This window comes from Centruroides vittatus, unplaced genomic scaffold (genome assembly GCF_030686945.1).
Source record: "Centruroides vittatus isolate TY-2023 unplaced genomic scaffold, ASM3068694v2 contig_2480, whole genome shotgun sequence".
Taxonomy (NCBI): domain Eukaryota; kingdom Metazoa; phylum Arthropoda; class Arachnida; order Scorpiones; family Buthidae; genus Centruroides; species Centruroides vittatus.
Genome location: NW_027121568.1, coordinates 258,725 through 273,968, shown reverse-complemented (window position 1 = coordinate 273,968; position 15,244 = coordinate 258,725). Strand labels below are relative to the sequence as shown.

Here is a 15,244-nt window from a genome sequence, read left to right as displayed (position 1 = left end):
ATAATAATGAAAAAATTGAATTCCTTATTTTTAACAAAATGGCAATAAAACAAAAACTTGTCAATACTCTTGTACTGTGGACACTAAGAGAAATTTATTTTTTTTAAATCAAACACAGTATGAGTTTGCCCAAGACCACAATGGGATATCCGAGAGGAGAGGAACGGTACTCAACGTATCTACGATGGTCCATGACCCATATGGATTCACTCTTGAATAGTAGCTTAATGCCTTACTGCCTCTGCCATCTGGTTAAGATTTCAGTCTGCTGCTCTAAGAAAAAATCTAAATAAATTATAATCTGTCTTGGATTTGTCAGGTCACATCCCTCTCCATCCAGCTGGCCCATTGTAGGCCAGACAGAATCTACAATATACTTTTAAAAAAGGTATTTTTAGTACCCATAAGGCAAAAAAAGTAAACAAAAAAGGCAGACCATACTCGAGATACGACACACGACCTTCTTTATCACTCCACTCCCTCAACCTTTAAAAGCACCAAAATTTAATAGCATCAATCCCCCTAATAAACAAAACTCTGCAAAATTTCAGAAATTTTTGACAAAAATCACACACGTTATTAAGCTTCAAAGACGGTGAACAAAACCATTCCCTACACATACACTAACATTCGTACATACAGAAAAAACCCAAACTTTTTGCATTTATCGACATTTCAAGATACCAAATACAAAAATATAAAAATCGTGGGGTCAGTGGCGTAGCGAGGGGGATGCAAGGGGGTGTATCATGCACTGGGCGCCACTTGCAGAGGAGTGCCCAAATGGTCTCCAAGACAAAATATATGTGTTTCTGGAGGGGGCAGGGAAGTGCCCAAATGGTCTCCAAGACAAACTGTGTGTTTCTGGAGGGGGAGGGGGTGCCAATAAAGTGTCGTGCACTGGGCGCCAGTTATGTTCGCTACGCCACTGCTTGGGGTGTCATTTTTTTTCCTTATCACCATACTTTTCCTCTGTTATGTATATAACAGAGCCAGGAACATTGTTTTGATAGCCATGATATCTGTAATATAACCTATAAAATTCACTTTGGAAATAAAGATATTTGCTAAAATTGACAATGAACACTAAATTAGTTGATTATAAACATAGTCAAAATAATCCAAACAAAAGAAAAATTACCAAAGTCATCAAACACTTGTTTTGACACTTTTTCATTTCTGACTCCGTCCTGCGAGTACCGAGAAGGCGTTTTATCAAACCCATCATAGATTCAGCCAGCTCACAGTAGGACGTCTAGATGAAGAGTGCTGTGCATATGCGGGATAAACTGCCCATGAAAAATCTCTGGGTTGGCATAATCAATGATGCATTTATACTGTATAATCTATAGCCCAAAACCCACTAATGAATGTGAAATTATTCGGTAACTTAAAAGTTCAGAAGAATTTTGTCAAAGGAAATAGCTTTTGGATTAAATTAATATACTATTCTAAAACACAAGCAATTATTTATTGTGACATCATCACAATGCTAGGCTGCAAATTTTAAGTAATTTCACTTAAAATATATGCTCTCTGCCTCAAATTGGTAAGATTTATCCTCCAAATGAGGGGGTGGTGACTCCCCAAAGTGTAGCCCTCCCTTGTGCGAACAAAAAAGTCAAAGAAACCATACCCTACGTACGGCGGGTGAATTGTGTCAAACAGGTGGTCACGTGACCCATAATTTTCAGAGGGCTATATCTCGTGAAGGATCGCACGTAGGGGTATGGTTCATTAGACATTTTTTGTTCCCACAGGGGCGGTCTACACTTTGGGGAGGTCGCCACCCCCTCATTCGGAGGGTAAATCTTACCCTCAAATTAGTAGTGGCTTGTCCATGTACACCATACTTTCCTTTAAAGATAGAGTCGTGCCGATCATTTATTAACTGCTTTCAGGGGAAACTTTCGAATTGAAATAACGTGACTTCCGGTACATACCGGAAGCTCATATATATAGTCAATCGGGGCATCATGCCTCTACGATTTCCATATCAGGTCTCGAATTTCATCTATCTAATTCCATTCTCGAGATTAAGCAAAGACGTAGATTCAAATATTATTTTACACGCTATTACATGTAAAATGTAATAACGTGTAAAATATTTGAATCTACGACTACTTGTCTTACAACTGCAATAACCATAAATTCTATATGCACTATTTCAAAATATTTAAATTGTTTGAAGTATCAACTTTACAAAAAGAAAAAGAAAATTCAGTAACGAGTTGCGTAACTTTTCCGGAAAAAAATATTTATAATTGAGAAACACACTAGCAGTTTAAAAAATTGCGTGTGGCGCCATCTGAGATTTTATTTTTAAAAATAACGTTTATTATTATTAATTTTTTAATAAAAAGGCCAAAGGCTTAATTTTGAGAGTAGATATGAGTTTTTATTTAGTAAACTAAAGATTTGTACGAGTAAAAAAAAATTTCATATCTTGGAAGCTTTTTGAGATATGGCCGCATTTATTAATATCTCCCTAATCGGACGACCAAATGGCCGAGCGGTCGAGGTGGCAGCCTACCACTTTGACCCGTCCGGATTTGATCCCGGACGGGTCAAAAAATCCCTAGAAATTTTTCGTGGGGTGGTCTGTCCGGATATGTCGGGTCTCGTTTCTCACCATCCGGGCCTGGTCGAATCCTTAATGGATTTGCTAAAAGAGGCCTTCTTAGTTCCCACAGGACAGAAAGAGTTTTTAAAAAAATCGCTTTGGGGCCATTGTGCCGGATTATCGAAAATACAGATTGCCGGGCTTATTTTTTATTTATTTATTTATTTATTTGCAAAATTCAAAAAGTAGCATAGCATACTATCTGCACGTTGCAAATACCGCTATAGGCTACATTTTGTACCAGCGCACGCTGATTTAAAATTTAGAGCAATGTCCAACAAGACACAAAGTGCAGCGGCCGGATGACCGAGCGGTTAAGGTTAGCAGCCTGCAGGGATCGAATCCGGACGGGTCGAAAAATCCCCAGGAATTTTTCGGGGGTGGTCCGTCTGGATATCTTAGTCCCGTCCCTCACCACCCGGCCACCCCATTGTGGGCCTGGCCGAACCCATAATGGACTTGCTATAAGAGGCCCTCTTAGTGCATACAGAGAGGAAAGAGTTACAAAAAAAAAAGGACACAAAGTGTTGCAATGAGTCATTTATCTCGATCCGGTCACTCTTGATTTCATGGGAATCTTCTGATATTTAACAAAGTAAATAGCCACACCCTTTTGCTTCGCCTTGATTTTCTACCAGGAGTCTTTAGCTCATGTGTCCATCATATATTTCCGACTCGCAGAAATTTGAATGTCAAATTATTATCGGACAATTATGAATTACCGGCTATTTTTTGAGGAGTGCAGAACTATCGGATATTTCGGATTATCGGTCAGTAGATTAACAAACCATATATATCCATATATATATATATATATGTATATTTAAAAGCATGCAAAGCGCAAGAGCAGACACAATCATACAAATATTCTGCGTAGTGCTGTGCGATGCAACGACTCATCTGAAGCATCAGTGTATCAAAAACAAAAACAAAAATAAAAATAATTAATTGAGGATAAATTTTTATACATGAAATGAAATGAATGTAAATATTTTTACAACATACACGGACTCTTACTTTTTTTTTTTTTTTTTCTTTTTCTTTTTAACTCTTTCCGCCCTGTGGGCACTAAGAGGGCCTCTTTTAGTAGGCCCATTATGGGTTCGGCCAGGCCCACAATGGGGCGACCGGGTGGTGAAGGACGGGGCCCGACATATCCGAACGGACCACCCCCCGAAAAATTCCTGGGGATTATTCGACCCGTTCGGATTCGATCCCGGGTTCCCCAGAGCGGTAGGATGCCACCTTGACCAATCGGCCATCCGGCCGTCAACTCTCTGTCCTGTGGGCACTAAGAAGGCCTCTTTTAGCAAGCCCATTATGTGTTCGGCCGGGCCCACAATGAGACGGCCGAATAGTGTTAGTGGATAGTGGAGGTTCATCCCATTAAGGTTCGAACCCATAACGGGCCTTCTCATTTTTCGCCCAGGAATTTTTCACCACCACGTGTTTCGCCAAGCCCACAATGGGCCGGCGGATGGTGAGAGACTTGGTTTGACATATCCGGGACTTATCGCCCACGAAAAATTCCTGTAGCTCTTTCCACCACCCTGATTCCATCCGGCATCCTCCAAAGTAATAGGCTAATGCCTTAATCGCCTGGGTACCGTTAATAATTGAGTATTTCATAAATGTTAAAGTAAATCTGCAACATCGAAAATATTTCAAAGGAAATTGAAACTAGGATTAATTAATACACACAGAGATAAAGTAATTTCGTATAATTTAATTACTAACTTGTTAAAAAAAACTGAATTATAATTACATTTTTCGTATTCAGAAATTAAATATAAACATAAATTTATTTCACTTAATAATGTAAAAAAAAATATATAACAATAGATCCTTATAATTTGCTACTGTATTAGACGTATAGATCTATCTATCGTTTCAATAATTAGTCGAATTTTAATTAGTTCTTTGACTTCATTTTATTGTTTTCGGGTTAATATCGTCCAAACCTATAACAACCTCGAATCCCACGTATATCCTACGAAAGTGATACCGATTACCTGTCGCGAAAGATGTTCTACATAATTAAATGTCTAACCGATAGCATCTTTCTTTTCACTTAATTGAATATTCCCATATTATACTTTCGCTTTTATAATTACATTAAAACAACTTCTCTTTTCATTTCTCCAATTTACTATGGGACGAGAGATCTTTATAAAGAGCAAGACAATTAAAAAGTATGCAAATTACTTTAACGATTCAACTTTTAATAACTATTAGAATCACTTACTTGAATCATCGCTGTTTACGCCGAAAACAAACAATAACATTATCACAGAGATCTTCATTTTTTTTTAAAGATACGTACGCTATATTCGAAATACTTTTATAATTATTTCCAGGATGTTTGTTTTATGTTCCGAGGGTTACACATACCTTCTAAATATTGTATGACATAGACAGAAAAAGCTTAATTGTGGCGGAACAAGGATAATTTATCAGCATTATCTCAGTTGCTAGGTGAAACGATAATACAAATCCAAGAATATCCTTACATTTTATTAACGACTAAACACCTTTTTTTTTATTTTTATAATGATTCAATTTTAACACGAATTTGTAATTAATCTTTACACATGAATTTGAATATGTTTTGTGACTAATTATTTGTACATAACAATTTATAGTTTCTGTTTATATAATTTATAGTATATTCAATGATTTAAATGGAATTTTTTTGTTTTATTTTAAAGTTTTTAATTAAAATAAAAACAAGTTTAACACGTGAATTATAGGTTAATGTTACCTATGGTTCCAAAATGGCGGCTCGTCTCTGATTCCAGCAAATAGAAGAAAGAAAACAGTGGGGACGCACGTTCTAACCTAACCTAACCTATTCTAATAATTTTGTTGGTAATAATTATGGTAATTTATTAGAATAGGTTAAGTTAGGTTAGAACGTGCGTCCCCACTGTTTCCTTTCTTCCATTTGCTGGAATCAGAGACGAGCCGCCATTTTGGAACCATAGGTAACATTAACCGAATTATAAATAAGTCGATTCATATTTTTGTAACTTATTTATTTTTAAATACTTTTTAAAATTTAAATGTAAACTGTCATCTTCAATTAAAAAATTAATCAGCTTTTTTTACCTTTATCTGTTAATGATATTAAAAAAAAATATTTTCGTTCTAACAAAAAAAAATTACTGATAAACGAGAATTGTTAATCATTTAAATGAGTAATAAATAAATAAAAATATCCATATAAATTTGCTCTAAATAAATTATATTTAATAAAAATTTATTATCATTATTTTGTTATAAATAAATTCATTTAAAATAATAACGGATTATACGAGAATTTCACTTAACTTATATCATTATTAACTTGCTTAATATAAATTATGATAGTGCTATTACAAAGATTTAACTGATACAGTATTATCTATATTAAAATTTATTGTAATTATCAAGTTATGTGCTTTATCTAAAATATCTAAGTAAGTTCAAAGGTTATTAAAATCCGGCAAGGGAAAAATTTCTATTCAGACGTTAAAAAAATATTTAGATCGATAGTGATCATTCTTAACGTTAAAAATGAGTTAATTTCTAAATTTTTATCATTAATCACAGCTATTTTTATAAGGTCAGTAGAAATTAAAAGGTTTGAAAAAAAAAAAAAATGTCGATTTTCTAATATTAAAAATATCAAAATACATTATATTTTATATTTAAATTGTTTGATAATTTAATATATAATTTGATTAATGATGAGATTATTTAAATTATAAATAAAACCATTTTATCCGTCAGCCGGATGACCAAGACGATAAAAGGCATCAACCTACCATTTCGGGAACTCGAGAGGAATTTTTCGTGAGATGGTCTGTCGGGCCCCATCCTTTATCCCCTGGCCATCCCATTGTGGGCCTGGCCAAACCTACCATGGGCTTTAAAAAGACACCTTAGTCAATGGTGCGTTATAGCTTCACGATTCCAGGAAAATATGAATTGGGGACCCCACGTACATTATTGACTTCAGAAATTTATCTTCCAGGGAAATATTTTCTTATAAAAGATTAATTTGGGGCCTCCTGTTGGTGGAATTCAGGCAATTGTCTTTTATTGCCCATAGGATAACATGCCACTGCCCTTAGTGTCTACAGAACGGAAAGAGTAAAAGAATATCACTTTATTGTTTTAACGTCATTTAAACGTAAATGTACCTAATTTTAACAGTTTTGAAAGTCGAAAAATTATTAAATAACACATAAATTTTTATTTAAAATATTAAACTTTTTCAAAAGTATTCGAATTTGTATCGAGAAAGTAAACGATACAATTGTACTGTACAGTACAGTACATTTGTGATCTATGTTTTAAGATAAATAACATTGATAACACAAGGAGAATAATGCATATTTAAACGTTATCGTTCCGTTATAAATTAGTAAAAATCAGTAGCCAGAATCGAAACTAATCATTAAAAATTTATATTAGTTAAATTCAAATGATAACAAATAAAATAAAATAAAATATACACGTAAAATATTTATAATTTGATTTAGAGTTTTATCGTTAATTTAAAAAATAATAATAATAATAATTTAGTATAAGTTATTATATGTAAACATTTTAAAAATAATGCAAATAATATATTTTATTTTTTGAAGATTCCTATCATTATTGACATGATTACCTCATTTATTGTGATACTAAAACTCGTGTATATAATTCTTACACTAAAAAAAAAATAAAAATCCAACCTATTTTTGGATTAAGTTTATCACAAACTAGAAAATGCTTTTAAAAAATGATGTCAGTTTAAAATATTTAATAATGTAATCTTAATTTAAAGAACGTTAAGAAATATTTTTCCTGGAAAAAACTGCGAGGTGAATTGTAAATTCGCGTTGTTGATGTATATTTAAGTGATTTGTATCGTTGATTATGGTTCTATATTACGATCTTATCAAGAGCAGTTTTTCGTATAATTTTGTTTTAGTGGCTGGCATTAAATCGATTTGCTAGAGGCAATACAAAAAAAATATATATAATATATAAAAAAAATACACATGCTTTTGTATATATAGAAGAAAATCTTCTTTCTGAGTATTATTCAAATACAGATAACATTATACATCGTATATTTCGATATAATTTAGGATATACTAGACTGTAATTTGCATCAAGCCCTATATTTTTGAATTTAGGTCTATGATACCGTCAACATTTAGGTTAAAAAGAGAAGCAATCAGACACACAAAAACTTGAATGCATTATTGGGCACAATATTACACGCTACTGTTGTTTTTACTATTTAAATTATTTTCCCGTATTAAATGTGAATTTTTATATTAGTTTTTTTAAATACTTTTAACTAGTTTTAGTTTTGGAAGATGAGTCAAACTTCTGTACGAGAGCAACTTAAGAAATTTAGAGGTGGCCATTAATAGATATGTGTATGCATATGTGCACAAATCTATTATTAATTAAACAACTAGAATGAATTTACTTTTGATTTAATTTGTAGGTATAATTTTAAAAAAAATAAAAATTATTCAATGCTAAATTGTAGGCCTACACATGTTCTATCAGCTATCATATTATAAGATGAACCTTAGTTCAGTATAACTTAAGGTATTTATTTATAAATCTGTACGTTTTGATAAGTGTATAAGCTTTCAAAGAAAGTCACTTAAAGCCTAAATGATACGTTTCGAATCAAATGAGTCCCAGATATTATTTAGAGCTATTGTAGAATGATTTTTTGAATAATAATTGTTTCATTTACCTCATTCGTGAGTCTCATACCACCCTCACATGACCTATCACCTTCAAATTTTCGGCCGTACTGTAGGAGAACAGGAATAAAAAAAAACAAGGAACTGTCCTCTTTCCTCTCTGATCTCCTCGATGACCTTTGACTGATTATTTTTTTTTTATTTCCTTCTAAAAACTATATACAACTATTTTCTTAACTATCACATAAATATTTTCGTTATTAAAATAAATTTTTTATGTAATAATAAAACTGTTAGTAAAATAATAAGAAAAGGCAAAGATTCTTCATAATAAAATATTAGAAATTAAATTGGATTTTAAAATATTATCCACAAGTAATTATAAAATAAAGGTCATTTAACTTTATGAATTAAAATAATAGTGTATTGTTCACCTTAAGGCAATAACTGATGCACGCTTTTTAATAAGACAATTAAATTTAAGCAGGATCTTTTTGCTTAATTAATCAAACAATTGATACTAGATAATCTACAGTCATTTTTATAATTAACAGAAAAATAATAATTATTCTATTGAATATTATTGCTAGGGAGAAATGAACTTTCAAGAATTCAACCAATTGACTATTCAAATAGGCCTATATAAGTTACTTTCTTTTATAAATTCGTCATGATATATTTCGTATACAGAAAAATTCGATTTAGATATTTACAAAATGTATTTAATTAAATTTTCGTCAAATTTTTATCATTTATCAACACGATACCGTACGTAAAACGGGTCAAAATCTCTAATTGACACCCGAATAACCTTAATTTGCATGATCATTCAAAAGGTCACAGTTTGACCTAGCGCGTAGAATGCACCAGTGGTCGTTCATAAAAGGATATTCGTGTGACATAATCAATATATACTCTAATCATGATAACTCCTAGATTTATAAGTCTACGTAGTAAAATTTATACCCGTATTCCATTCCTATTCAAAAAAAAAAATTTGTTTTCCGCATTGAAAAGCTTTGGAATTGTCGTTCAAGAGATCAAGATACTTATTAATTATTTACAGTATTAAAAAAAATTAAATAAATTTAAAAAAGCAGAATAAAATTTAAAATTTGTCTTTTTTTTCTAAGAGTAGTGTGGCAATACTACAAGTTCATCTATCATTTATTTGTCAAGCAGTTTATCATAACGAAAAAAACTTCCCACGAAAGGTTATTGTCTCACGTATTCGCGTGTCTTATATGGATATATTACTGTATTTACTAAGACGTGGGTCATCTATTTTCTATAGGAGCCTACTCAAAAATAGCAAACTCTACTATAACAATAAAAAAAAAAAATTGCAAAAGGACTTTCTACAAGCAATTTACGAGAAGAGAAAAATGCTGTAGACTAGAACAAAATCTCTTCCATTCAATTTGTATTGTTTTATAATGGCAAAATATTAAACTTTCCGGATTTAAAATTGTAGAAAAAAATGTTTATTACATTAGTACGTCGAACCTATGCTCTTGGCAATATCCGCATGCATCAAACAATACTAGGAAATATATTAAAAAAAAAAGAAGTCGTACAAAAACCTGGTGTTGTTTTCGCCTTCCTAGAAGCATTACCTTCAGATAACTACATCTTAAAAGTTATATTTAATATTATTTATTTGACAATTTATAATATAGAAAGCGGAATAAATATGTGATACAGATTAATACAATCGAACTGGTGTTCTAGTTGCGTATGAAAATTCAATATTTCATTGTCTTACTAAACCTATTTAAATTTTTAATTGAAAAAAAAAAAATTACAGGAAAAATAAATAGAGATATATATCTGTTTTCCTCTCTTGCAGGTGGATAGCGAAACTATCTTTTATTTCAGCATAGTTGTGGTTACCTCAATGTCAAGGTCACACGTCTCTCGAGGACCAATAGAGTAGAACTGGGACAGAAGAGACCCACCCCGCTACCAGGTTATGTACTTCTTTTTTAAATGTACATCTCTAGTAGGTCGGTATATAAGGCAAAACTGTGCTTCATTTTGTTTGGTCAGCATCCTCTTGCTGGATACATCTGGAAGTTATACTTCATGGAAAAGGTATAGATTACATACATACATCTTATAAAAATTTATATTATTGAATTTGCTTGCAAGTTATAATAGCTATTAAAATTTTAATAATGTATATAAGTAACTGTTTACAAAATAATTTTTTAAAATTTATTTAGTTACTTTTTCTGATATCGTATCCAAGATTTTTGATCTTTCCAGAGAGATGATGTTAATATACGTTATCTTTCTGAATGTATACAATGAGAGATGTTTATAAATACGCCTATATATTAACATTATCTTTCTTCTCTTTACATATTTCTGTTGCGAATTTCTGCATTAAATATATTAAGAATACGTTTAAAAACATTTAAACATATTCTTACATTTAAAATCTTGTTAAAGTAGAATAATGCAAATCTCGGGGGGGGGAAATCTATATAATATTATAGTTTCAACTATAGATAATTGTATATTTAGCAAAATTTAATATTGTCTAATATCAGATATATAGAATTCAATTTTATTATTAGATTCCAGCATAGTTACGGAAGAGAACATTTTTCTTGTATAAGTTAAAATCGAATGTTGTAAGTGATTTTCGAGAATTTAAATTACATTAGATTCTAACACTTAATATTGTGGTTCACTTCTTAAAATATATAAGAATCTCGAAGCTGAATATCGTTGAAGTGTTGAATAAACGATTTTTATTTAGAGCTGGTTTCTTTACGGTCCAAAATTATTATTATTATTATTTTATGAAAAGAAATTTCTTCCAGTTTTTCTCGGTAAAGAAACACATTTCTGTTATTGCATTGTCTGCAACGAAATCTCACAATTTCGATCGATGGATCGTCACGCACGATTAACCAACCATTGAAAACACGTTTGGATTGATTGCATATTACTGTTAACAGACATCGATTCAATTATAATTGGATAATAAATATAATCGGATGGTGTGGTTTATGTATTTACTTTCGTAAATGAAATAGTTCTTATTTAATTATAACGTTTTCAATTTTTTTAAAAAATATAGTTACTGACGGACAAGAAGTGACGTTATGCGACCTTTTTAAGAATGTAACTTATAGCTTTCTTGCTCGATATTTTTAGACATTAGTGATATAAGTCACGTTTCGAAGCTAGTTTGACCTGTTTCAATATCGGTAATCGGGTATTTGTATGCGAGTATCATACAGAATGTTTCTTTTACATCAATAAATAATCAATAGTGATACTAGATGAGTTACGAATAGATTACTCTGCACTTGTTTGTCACAAACAATTTTTTGTGTAGTATGATGTTTGCTATTGAATATAGCGTACAGTACATGCAGGTCTACGTATCTACAATATGACTTTTTATGAGTAGAAGAAAATCATATAGGAAAGGTTATTAAATTGATTATTTTGTAGAACATAAATATATAAATTGCACGATATATGTAATGTATTTGTTTAAATTGTTATGATATAACACTGCACGGAATAATACTAACGAATTAATTTATATTTAATTAAAGAAATGACATCTTTTTAAATTTTATAACATATCACTCTCAAACTAGATGAATTACATACGGAATCACGTATTAATTATAATTGAAAGTTAAAATTATAAATGTTAATTTGATTAAGTGTTTAGTTATTGAATTGTATTTAATGTAATAATAAATTTATTATAAGATATTTTAAAGAGAATTTTTCTCATTCCAGTTAATGAATCAATCTTGTCCCATTTACATAAGTAGGGATGCCACCAGTTATTTAATTTCAGTAGTAATCTAGTTTCCTGAAAACTTACATCTCTAAGTTTACGTAACGATTAACTTGACCTTAGACAAAGATGACCTCGTTAGTAAACTTGAGTTCAATTTGACTCATCTTACTTGACCTCAGCAGTACATTCGCTATTTTATGTGCTTCATTTTGAGAAATTCGTTTTACATTCTAAGTAAATGTGGCTATTCCCATTGTTCTGAAATCATACTAAAAAACTTATTGTATTGCATTACATTGTAAAAACTACAATAAACTGATATTCAGGATAATTTTCAAGTATAAATTCAAATTATATTATGTAATTTTCTACAATAAGGGAATAGGAATTGTGTTTTAAAATTTTATTGGATAATTTTAAGTGTTTTTTTTTCTATTTTATTTATCTATTTTTCTTTTTAATTAATGAAATTTTGGCTCTTTCCACTTTGTAGGCAAAGTGGAAAGAGCCAAAAATGAAAACAAAAATTTGACTATAAACCAGAATTTACAGAAAATTGAATCAAAATAATAGTATAAAATTGTAAATTTTAAATTCTTTATTTTGTTTTGTAGAAAATAAATCAAATTTTATACAGAATTTTCAAATATTTTATAAAAGATTGGAGAGAAAAATTACATTACAGTATGATAACATCGTTATTTAAACGTGATAGAAACAATTTTTGGACGGAAAACTAGATAATGATAAATCAATCGTTTTTATGAGGTTTATTTCATTTTATAATATATATATATATATATATATATCAATTTATATTTTATATGAATTGTAAATCTAGAATTGCTGATTGTATCTTAAATTTTTATTCTTTTTTCTCTAGATGCTATACTTGATGCTACTTTTACATGTACTATTGGCAGCTGAAGCAAGTCTAAATAATAATACTCCGATTAAAGGAAAAAAGTCAATTAAATATATAGGACCCGTTGTCTATAGCAATCTTCCTCCTCCGGTTGTATATTTTCCGCCGGTTCCAGAAGTTCCGAAAGGTCCTTACACTGCATCTCCTCATCCTGTTCAGTTTGTGCCATTTCCATATAACGAACTACCAGTTTTAATTTATAGATCTAAACACAATCCTCCTATTCACGTTGTAAATCAAAACAAATTAGTTTCTCAGAATTCTGTAGGCGAAAGTAATCCTCACCATAAAGATTATAGTCCAGACAGTAAGGATGATCTTATCGCTGAAGGATCAGAAACAGTCAAAACTAAAATAGCCACGAAATCACCTTTTCGATCGTTATTTGAACAGAAGCCTATATATATCGAATCTCCACCTCCGCCAAAGCCAATTTATGTCTCACCATCTCGAAATATTGTACGTAGACAGAAAGGTGTATATTCTGCAGGTGCAATGCATAATCGACCTAAAATACAAAATGGTGATCTAGATACTAGTGACTCTAGAATCAAGATTAAAACTTTATCGGGTCCAAAATTCAGTATAACTAAAGCTTACGTATCACAGAAAAGGCCACTTTTCGATTTTCTACCTAGGCCTATATCTGCTATATCTGTCAAGAAGGATTATTTAAGTGAAATTCTTTCGTCCATATTAGGAGGGATTACCACAACTACCCATAATATCAACAGATTTTTTAGTATAAGAAGACCTAACTCAAAGACTATTCCCAGCCTTCGTGAGAAAGTAAAAGAATATAGACTGAGGAAGATGTTAGGATTAAAATCATCAAGATTTCCATATCTTTCTGGTTATGGTAATCAAGCAGTTGATCCAGAATTCGCATCGCACCTATCAGAACAGATTACTCAAACTTTTATCGACGAATTAAGAAATTATGCTAGCCATGGAAAGGTTAAATATACCACTAAACCTCCTAAATTTACAGAAGGAAAACCATTACTACCATCGGAGAGTCATATGGAATATCCCAAATACACTCACAAAGTTTCTCCTCCTACTAGTGCTGCTACAACAACAACAACAACAACAACAACCACAGCACCCATTCATAAAAAACCACCGATTATAATATTTCAAGGTATAAGACCGCCTATTTATGTATACAGAAAACCTGTTTCTCAAATTTATGATGATACAGAAGTCATTAAACCTCCATTGCCTCAATACAAGCCTCCTCAAGCCTTGCATGAACAGCCACCACCTATATATAAAACGCTACCTTTCTCACCATTAGGAATTGCTAAATCTAACGAAGACGATAATAATAAAAGTTCTTTAATCATATCAAGTAACAAAGATAAAGTATGGCAACCTGTTTTACATGAATCAGAAGAATCTAAAGATGATAGCATAATTGACATAAGTAATCATAAAATGGATTCCTCCGAACATTATAAAAATTAATTTTCCAGTTTTATTCTATGGTCAACAAATGTATTTTTATTATTTACAAAAAAAAATATTTAAATCTGGGATAATTGAGTAAATGTTCTTGAATAAATTACAGATGTAAGGGCATCATCCTAAAGGTATTAGGGTACTGTACAATTATGAAAAAATATCAATATTACTTTATTACTTTATCATTTTTTCATGGGTAAAAATGATGAAGTATAAAGTAGATCAGAATATATTTATTAATTTATTGTGCAATAAATAGATATTGTTTCCACATAAATTATTTTTCAGTTTTTACTTTTATTAATATTAATTTAATATATAAATTCTGTATAGAATAAAAAGTAACATATAAAGCCTATATTATTTAACTGATGTTTAAGTAGTAAAAAAATATAAAAGTAATATTTTTTAAATTATTTTAATAATAATTTTGTATAGGGATAAAGATTAAAATTTAATTTTTTTAAATTATTTTGTTTTTTATAAAGATTTATGTGTATTCGAGGTATTATTTTTCTTTATATATTTTAATCTGTACAAATTTTTTTAAGCTCCGTAAACTTCATCTTTGTAACAACTTTGATTTAAAAGAAAATACTTTTTGAATTAAAATATATATATATATATATAAGCAGTTTATTGTTAATTTATCTTTTGATTTAATTTTTACTGGATGAGATCAATAAAACAGTAAAATAAAATGGGTTATTTGGTTATTATGTTTTGGGATCCTATCGTCTTATACACTTATT

The 15,244-nt window shown here is 30.6% G+C and overlaps 2 protein-coding genes across 3 annotated transcripts in view; one reads left to right on the top strand and one right to left on the bottom strand.

Moving 5' to 3' along the window:
- LOC136971370 (cadherin-23-like) overlaps positions 1-15,244 on the bottom strand; it is a 132,186-nt gene that overhangs the window by 69,541 nt on the left and 47,401 nt on the right. The window contains exon 1 of one of the 2 annotated variants that reach the window (XM_067265810.1): positions 4,869-5,128. The exons of the other annotated variant lie outside the window; for it this stretch is intronic. Within the exon in view, the coding sequence (XP_067121911.1) occupies positions 4,869-4,926 (58 nt within the window). The 5' untranslated portion in view covers positions 4,927-5,128. Of the gene's footprint in view, positions 1-4,868; positions 5,129-15,244 lie in introns of those variants that run through there. 2 annotated transcript variants of the gene reach the window in all.
- On the top strand, positions 10,351-14,504 carry LOC136971379 (uncharacterized). Its single transcript, XM_067265823.1, has 2 exons — positions 10,351-10,419; positions 12,984-14,504. The coding sequence occupies exons 1-2, from the start codon at positions 10,411-10,413 to the stop codon at positions 14,493-14,495; spliced, it is 1,521 nt and encodes a 506-aa protein (XP_067121924.1). The 5' UTR covers positions 10,351-10,410; the 3' UTR covers positions 14,496-14,504.